This window comes from Natator depressus, chromosome 20, assembly GCF_965152275.1.
Source record: "Natator depressus isolate rNatDep1 chromosome 20, rNatDep2.hap1, whole genome shotgun sequence".
Classification (NCBI taxonomy): Eukaryota; Metazoa; Chordata; order Testudines; family Cheloniidae; genus Natator; species Natator depressus.
The window spans coordinates 1060515-1069583 of NC_134253.1; the positions used below are offsets into that span (position 1 = coordinate 1060515).

At 48.5% G+C, this 9069-nt stretch overlaps 1 protein-coding gene across 2 annotated transcripts in view; it reads left to right on the forward strand.

The window, feature by feature from the left end:
- Nucleotides 1-5883, forward strand: part of ACVR1B (activin A receptor type 1B) — a 28038-nt gene extending 22155 nt beyond the window's left edge. For both annotated transcript variants that reach the window (XM_074934793.1, XM_074934792.1), the window contains 3 exons: nt 841-965; nt 1646-1776; nt 2687-5883. In XM_074934793.1, the coding sequence (XP_074790894.1) occupies nt 841-965; nt 1646-1776; nt 2687-2812 (382 nt within the window). In that variant the 3' untranslated portion in view covers nt 2813-5883. The remainder of the gene's footprint in view (nt 1-840; nt 966-1645; nt 1777-2686) is intronic.
- Nucleotides 5884-9069: the final 3186 nt, after the last annotated feature.

Sequence of the window (9069 nt, forward strand, 5' to 3'; positions counted from 1 at the left end):
CTGGCAGCCTGCTGGAGCGCTCCTGCCAACAGGGGGCTGGTGAATGCAGCAGGGTGTGGGAGAGTGGGTCTCTGGACAGGTTTGTGGGGAGGGGAGGCACTGGGAACTAGGGGTTTGTGGGGATGCTGTAGCACCCCCAGGTTTTAGGCCACGGGTTGGGACTCTGGTCCCTGCTGTCTGGAGGGGTCTCTGGGTGGGGGGTGCTGGACGTAGGGGACTGTGGGGGAGCGGGGGGGTAGGCGCTGTGGTTCTCAATCTGCGGCCCACAATGATAAATAGGTTGAGAACCACTGGTATAGAAAATGTGTGAGCCTTACTGGGGATTGGTAGAGTTTCTATCTTAGGCGTTGGCAGGGTTTCCAGAGTATTGAAGGAGAATATTTAGTGGTTTTTTTATTTATGAATGAATTTAGGTTTGAGGTACTTGAGCAGTCACAGCCTGCTTCCTATTCCCTCCACTTATGTCCTTCCAAGGCTAAGGTTGGCTAGATGGCCTCTGCTTCCGACAACTCGCCTGTGAGGCTCCCTCGCCTCCACCCCAGCCTCAGGGTGCTATCTTTGGCTCAGTGCACCTCTGACCATTCCCGCCTCCTCCTTTCACCCCTCTTTCTTTCTGGTGTTTTGTTTTGGATTATTCTGTTTGCTCTCTTAACACAGTGTCTGCTTCTGTCTGCATCATTGGGCTCCGTTTTTATTTTCATTGTTTAACTTCTGTGCAGCATCCAAGCACTGTATCTGGTAACCCATGTTGTATACAATAAACATGGAGAATTCATCATTGATGGTCTTCCAGAGAGTCCCTCTGACAAGAAAATGACATTTGTTTTTTCTTTGCTGCAGATACATGGCCCCTGAGGTCTTGGATGAAACCATTAACATGAAGCATTTTGATTCATTTAAATGTGCTGATATCTATGCCCTTGGCCTGGTCTATTGGGAGATTGCTCGTAGGTGCAGTTCAGGAGGTAATGGGTTTTCAGCTTCTTCTCCCCACTGCCCCCCCACCCCACCCCAACCAACCAAAAAAACCCCACAACCCTTGTCTTTGACTTAACTGAGGCCTGGCGCTAGGACAGAATAACCTGTCCTTCAGGCAGTTGTGGAGATGGCTATGATCCCAGGATACAGGGGTAAAAGCAATGTCACCCAAGAGTATGGCCACAGGATGGTGGTAGTGTGGGGAAGAGACTCAAGACTGCTCGTAAACCAGGCACGTGAGAGGTGATGGGTAGCTGTGCTGTTGGTGGCACACCTATTTCTTTAGCCAAACCTTAGAGCAGGAAGTGGTGGTGCTGATCCAGTACGTAGGTTGCTTTCCTATGAATCAGTACTGAGCCAGTGTCCTAGCATATAGTAGTGGATGGGGGCAGGGATGGGCATTCTGTTGTTGAAAGTGCCATCTTTTGTATCCACTAAGTCCTGAGCCCTTGTGGTCAGTAAACATATCTTGGCCCTTTTCCCAGGAGAGGGGAGGTGCTCACCCCAGTGCCCTGGCCTAATCCCAGTTAACTGCATTCTGCTTCCCTGAATTGCTGACTCTTCTCTTTTATCAGTCATGTCATCCAGGCCGGGGGTATTGTGGCTCTGGTGAGAGTGGTAGTGATTTCAGTTCTCTGTGAATGACCTTTTCCCTTCCCATGCTTAGGTATCCATGAAGAATATCAACTCCCATACTATGACCTTGTGCCCTCCGACCCCTCCATCGAGGAGATGCGGAAGGTGGTGTGTGATCAGAAGTTGCGCCCCAACATCCCTAACTGGTGGCAGAGTTATGAGGTAAGATATGTCATAGTCTTCCTTTTGAGCCTAAAGGAAATGCACTATCCACTGAATAGGTAAAGATTAGATTCAGTCCTGGACACTGAGTTCCAGATTTAGTAAGCATGGAGGCTGGATTTCCCTACTGCAGCCAGGAGTGACTGGTCCCTCCAAGGCGGGTTTGGGGTCCATGGACAGAATCAGTGTGGGGAAGTCCAGTGGGAAAGTGAACGTGGAGACTTGAGGATCCCATCTGAGGCTAGAGAGTAGCTGATCACTCTTGCACTCTGCTCGGTGGAGAAGGCCAGATGTGTGCTCCCAGAGCTTGGATAGCAGGTCTGTTTCAAGTCCATTGCGCTCCATCCACGTTGCATATGATGGAAATCTGAGTGGTTAATAATTCCACGTTAATAATAGTGAGTGAACTTTGTTACCTTGTAACTGCTCTGGGGCTGTGAAACATCTACCTCTTAATGCTTGACTTTTTCAGAGCGCTATACAAATGTTCACGAATGCTCAGAACAACCTTGCTGTCACATTATGCAGATGGGGTGAAACAATTGGGTCTCCGTGCAGTTCCTAATGGTCCACGTCCTTACAAAAACCGGCAGTAATGCATTCCCATGTTGGTGGAATGGCTGAGAATCAGATGGCCCATGAAGAGACTCTCTCACCTCCTCTGTAGAAGGGATATCCCTCCAGGCGAAGGGTGAAGTATGCTGGCAGGGAAGCATGGGGAGCTTGCATTGCTGCTGCCCATGCTGTGCCTATTCTGGGGAGAAGCAGAGGGCTTCAGTCATGGCACAGATACGCCAGCACCTTCCATGAGCTTTGGATTCACTTTAAAGCTTTGATTTGGTGTGTTAGCAGAAGGAACTGAACTCTCTGAAAGGGACAGGGCTGATGTTTCTCTCCGTTTCCTTGCTAGGCGTTACGAGTGATGGGCAAGATGATGCGTGAGTGCTGGTATGCCAATGGTGCAGCTCGCCTAACGGCCCTCCGCATTAAGAAAACGCTCTCGCAGCTCAGCATCCAGGAGGATGTGAAGATCTAGCCCACAAGTCGCAGCATGAGGAAGCTGCCCAAAAGCTGCCATGATAGTCGAGGGGATTGAGGCCTACCTCGTGTTTCTACCCAACCTACTGCTACCGACCAGACCATGTGACCTATGGGCTGCTAGCCAGGGAGGACAGAGCCTATTAAAAGAAATGTTCTCTTCCTGGTTTGGGTATGAAACAAACAGAAACCTTTTATAACCACCTCTTGACAGCGTGGAGACTTGAGAGGGATTTGTGCGGATGGATCTCGCTGTGACCATAACTTTTCTTTGATGGAAATCCCTGTGTAGTCCAGTGAATATGGCACGTTCGTTGGGAAGCGTTCAGGGCCTGGGAGTGGGGAGGGAAAGGGATGGTTGTATTGCCATACCTGCAGGTTTTCCAGGGACTGGCACAGACACACAGAAGAGGCTTCAGCTTCATGAAACCATTTCTCCTTCTTTTGAGCTTGAAAAATACAAAAAGCCAGACTGCCTGCTAGTGTGTGCGTGTGTGCAACAGTGTGTGCATGTGCAAAGCCATGTGTGCCCTGTGCCTGTTCAGTCCCCCTTAGACGTGCAGAGTATCTGCTTGTAGGTTGGCACATTCCTGTTCGTGTTTCTCTGTGCATGTGCAAATCTAAAGTGTCCTCTTCTGAGCTACGCGTGCTGGTGCCTTGCCTGTCCAGTAGTGAGCATTATCTAGCGTGAATAGGCTGCTTACAGCCAGATCCTTCTTTCTCCCAGAGCAGGCCTCTATCCTGCCAGTTGTACGCCAGCTGCAGGAACTTTGTCAAGTTGCCTCACTGCCATCCCTCTCCTTTTTAGAGCAGGGTACTGATTTTTGTCCCTGAAATTTAAACTTTTGTTTTGAAAACCCTGGTTTGTAATGTGTGGTAGAATGGAAAGGTTGCCTTGCCAGAGGAGCCATCTGCGGGAGGGATGGAAAGGAGACAAGAAGCGTGTCTGAGATTGGAGCTGGCACTACCCCTGGGTGGAGGGGACCCCAGGCCACAGGGACATCAGCCTCTTAGGAACATAACCCTTGGATCTCTCAAAGGGCTTTGGCAGGAACACTCTAGAACTTGGAGCCAAGCGTTTAAGGTCTGATCTGTGAAGAGCTCAGTGTCCACGGAAGCAATTGTGCACAGCATCTCTCAAGGAGCACTCGGCACACTGCAGGATCTGACCATTGGTGACTGGGATTGGAAATACGTGTCCATCTTTTAAATATACATATATAAATATCTACTATTCTGGAAGCAGCTGTGTATAACTTTTTGGGTGGGGTAGGGAGGGGGTAACTGCATGAATCTTATTTTAATTGAATAACCAATCAGGGTGAAGTAGAATTGATTTGACTGTTGCCTAGTGAATGTTAGAAATAGCCCAGGGCTGAGTCCTGTGTCTGAACCGAATGCAGCATTAAAGGCAACATTGGAAGGCTGGGTTGAGTGATGGTTAGGGTGTTATCTGTGCTATGTAACTCTGAAGCCATAACTTTTAACTGGAGTGCATTTGATTATTTTTTATTTGATTGGGAGGGTCTGGATTTTAACTTTTTTTAATATTGTTAATTTTTATAAGAGAAGAGAAACAATCTATAATTACCTCTCAACCTCTTTGTTTGTAAAGAAATCACTGCAAAAAAGGAAAAAAAAATCCAAATGCACACAGCTGAATTTACACTGGAACTTTCTACTCAAACCTTGAGCCTGCTCTGTAAGGTGAGCTTTCATCTCTTCTCTGGCTCGCAGGTTTAATGGACCTTCTGTTCTCACTGTCTGTGTCTCTCTTCCCTCAGGCCCCCATCCCATCTGTGATTTATATCTGTCAAATGAGGAGTCTTTTGCATTGTGTTTGGAGCCATTTTGCATTCTCCCATTGCTTTTAAATGACAGGCAGGACAGAGCTGCCTCCCTATCTGCAGCGGTCTGCATCTTAGACCCTGGGTTCCTGGGGCAGCATACAGGGTTGGTCAATGTACAGCTTCCCCTTCTGATTTGTTCTGATTATTTCTCAGCCAGAAATTACTGCATCTCCAATGTGACTCGTTACTTACTGAACCCTTCTTCTGCATTGAGAAACCAAGGTGGTGTGTGCCTTAAAAATACCTACAAGACTCTTCAGCTACTGTAGCAGGACCTTTCGAATGAGACTTGTGCAGGGGCTGGGGAGGGTCTGCGCGACTGAAATAAACTGCCACAGAGAGGCCCATCACACTTATAAGTAGGGGTTGCCATCTGGTCTTCCCATGAGCATTAAGAAAATTCTCCTTCAGAGCACAAGGTCTCCTGTTCCATTAGCTGTCCAAAGACTTTCTTTATGACACTAATTCAGCAATTTAATTCCTTGGTTGATCCGCTCCGCCACCCCCCAACAGTAGACACACGTACCTGCCTCAATACCATACCAAACAGCACATGCCAGAGTTTTATTGGACTGAATGTCTAGAAGGGGTGGGGTGGAAGGGGATGGCATCACCTTGTGATAAGGATTTTGAAACACTCAGTTCATAGGTACGGATAAGAGCGGTCAAACCCTCACTGGACCCTCTGAAATGGGAATAACAATGTAGCATTTACACAGCACTTTTCATGCAAATGTGCCAGAGTGGTGTGCAAACCTTACTTAGCTGACTTGTAGCAAATCTAGGAATCACTTTGCCCGGCACCGAAATGCAGTCTTGTCTGAAGAGAAACAGACCAGCTGTCTTAACAGCATACAGTAACTAAACAGTTGGGATCAGGCATTTGGTTCAACCAGGGGAGGTGTTTCAGGTTGATCAATGGCATCAAACTAGGGAGGGGTTTCAGGTCAAAGCTTGTGCCTCTAGTCTCTGACACAAGATGAATGGATGGTACTCTGGCTTCAGAACAGATCTTTCTGGGTACTTCTCTGCCCCCTTTCCATGTACATTTTATTAGAAAAGGACTGTAAAATAGTCACTTAGACACTTTACCTCTTCAGTATGCAAATGTAAATACATTGTAATATAGGAAATCTTGTGTTTAATATAAGAACAAGCTGTCCAATTTCTGCTGTACATTATTAAAGTTGTTTTATTCACACAGACTGTTGGACTCTTTCTCGCAAACCCAGCTTGCTGTGTGTAACCTGCAAAGGGTTAGCTCTGGCCAGTGGGTGTAGCTGTCTATAAACAAGGAGCAGGAAGGGAGTGGAGGAGGAGTAACCAGCGGTAATGGGATGGTACTTGGAAAAATAAACTAGAATAAATAGCAGGAGAGGGGAGATCTCAGACTGCGAAGCAGCCTCGAAGGTCAAATGGGAAAGCGCCAATGCTGGTCGACACTTAAAACAGACAGGATCCTAGAACCTGTACTGTTCACGGTGGCCCTGCCTTGATCCCCAGGAGCTCACCTGGAATGACCCTGGGCTCTTCCTACTGTCAACTCTAATAGCTAAGTGTGATCTAGTTTTTTTTCCTGTGTGTCACATGATCTGTCTGCATGGCTTGTCAGCAGTGGGGATTGAACCCAGGTCTGCTAGCCTGAAGCCAGTGACACACACGAGTCATGCACCTGCCAGAGTCTACATCAGTTGTATTTCCCCCTCGGGCAATGCACCTTGACTTTACCTTGCTTGGCGTTTCCCACACATTGGGTCACAACCAGGTTGTGAACTGGTATCTCCCCTCCACAGCAGGCCCCTGGCCAGAGGGGTCCACCCCACTCACATTGTAACAGTGGGACTAGGCACTGTGAGACAGTGCCACTCCGGTTTGGACTGGCCACCTCTGTCACCAAGGGGTGGGACTGTGATCATGTGCACCAGGTCACATTTCCTGGAGTGGGGTGTCAGGTCCAGGGATGGGAGCTGTGGCGTGAGTGCAGGGCAGGCTTGCTCTCCAGTCCCCTGTCCTCCTTCCCATCCAGGGGGTGCTTCCCCTCTGCACCAGGCTGGGATTAGAGATGCAGTGCTGAAATGGAAGAGAGAGAATGGTGGAGGGGAAGGATGCTGGCCTATGGTTTTGGCCCACACCCACAAATTTGGACCCCGGGAGGGTTGCAGAAAAGACACTGTGGTGGGTGAGTCACCTTTCTAAGAAGTTTGGGGACCACTAGCCTAGACTATTAAAAATGCAATGCCTTGGCTCCTATGCTTTTTACAGTGAGGGACCGGGGTAGCAGTGGCTCCTCTGTCTTTCCCAGTGAAGACTGAGCTGGAGAGCTGTGTGGCCAATTAACAATGTCTTAAAACTACACTAGGATTTTAACACCAGTTACCAGGTTAGCTTCACAGCAGTTAAAGTTTTTCTTAGTGAAACCGCAGCTTTATTGACCTTCGTTGGCTACCACACTTTTTAAAAAGGCCTCTTGGCCTAGCCTAGGCAAGCCCAGTGGATGGCAGATCTGGGACTAGAAGTTTTAGGTCCCAGCCCTTGACCCTCATCCACTAGGTCACTATGGCCTTGCATTAAAAGAGGCCCTTTTGGTAGGGGGAATTTTAAATGGTGGTAACAGATGTAATGGGGCTGGGCCTCTGGATGGTTTTATTACTAAAAATCTACCCCAAGGAAGGTTTATGGGCCCCCTCCCTCCAGACTGTTTCAAAGTGGAGTAAATTTTAGGCCTCAATTGTGTATGCTGTTCAAAGTGCCTGAACGAATTCCTGATTAGCACCCCTTCTGAACAGAGCATGTTGTGAAAGGATAAAGGGGCCAATTCTCCCCTAACTTTATGGTGCCTTGAGTACCCTGTGAGGTCAGACTAATGGACTTAGCTCTGGGGAAGCTGCCATCTGGGCCTTGCCCTCGATTTTAAACCATAGTAGCCTTTCTCTTGCACACCCTGCCCCCTGCTCAGGATGCTGCTCTTGGTCAAAATGCAATCCCAGGCTGTGACATGGGCAGAGTGGGGAGGTGTACATATCCTAGCTAGACAGCCAGGTGTCCTGAGGAGTAACTGGGGGAGAGTCACCCTGCTCAGATACCTGCCAGGCTGCAGATCTACAAGCAGGTGGCTAGTGCAGCCCAGTCCTTATCTAAGGCGACTATCTAGAACTCAAAGGACTCTCCTGGCAGCCTGGGGAGGTGCGTAAGACAATTGGGATGGTTACAAACTAATGGTTGGTTGGTTTTTACTGTGTGTGACTTTTAAAAATGTGAACATGTGGGCAAAATCCTGACTTCCCAATCCTGGCTGAGGGAAAGCAAACCCTGTGTTGGGCCAGGCTCTGTGAAGGCTCCTTACAGCTGGAGAAACCAATCAATTTTTAGTGCACTTACGCCAAATCAGAAGGGCAAATTCCCACTTGTTCCTGTTCTCCAACTGTTGCGGTTTCTCTCTCTGTAAATGCTTTGACCTCTGAGTGCCTCCGTACTGAAAACTTACCCTAGCTTTTCCACACCGGTGGCTGAAGCGTCTAAGCTGCAAGAGTCCGCCGTGGATTAAATGGCCTGTTGAGGCTAAGGGCTTCTGCTGCCGCCTGTTGGTAGATCTGCAAATTGAATTAACCCTACCCCTGAGGTGTTGAAGGGGCCTGGCTGCTGAAACAGAGGCTCGGGCTGAAGTGACTTATTCAAGGCCGTACAGCGAGTGTCTCTCACGGAAGCGAGTACATGGCAAGCAGGGGTACTGACCCAGATTCTCGGCTTTTAATCCATACCACCCTTCCTCCTCTCCCATGCCTTCCTTCGTGCTCCACTAGCAGACACAGGGTCTTGGGTGCTTTTATCAACTTAATCTACAACGATTTTAACAATTCCTAAAACCAAAGTGATGCAGGATCTTTTTATTACCTTGAGGTTTTTTGATCAAGGTGAGATCTTGGCCTTGTCCTGTGCTGATCTCACGTCCTCTTAAGCCTCATTTTCTAACCATAAGATCAACTCCTGAGCTTTTTACAAGCCTCTTACAAGCTTCTGAGCGGCGTATTATCGACGAGAGCAGAGATGACCTGGGGTTGGTTTTGTCACTCTAACTGCAGCCTCCTCTAGAGAGGTACAAAGGATGCTGCAGCGTGGCTGTGGGGTAACAGCCGGAAACACTAAAAAGATGCCTTTGGGTCGCAGATAAATGTCTTAAACCAACTCCCCTCCAAAGGGACATGTGAGGCTTTGTCTACCCACTGATGTAATTAATCTGTGCAACCCCCTTGGACAGACACTTCTCCTAGTCTCTGCCTTCTGTTGGCTAAGTTTGGGGCATTGTCGGTGCACACGGATGGTGCCTGTTTAGTTAAAGCAGCACAGTCCCCCTGGCATGGGCACATTTATACCCGTATGGCTCTTCCCACATGGGACGGGGAATAAG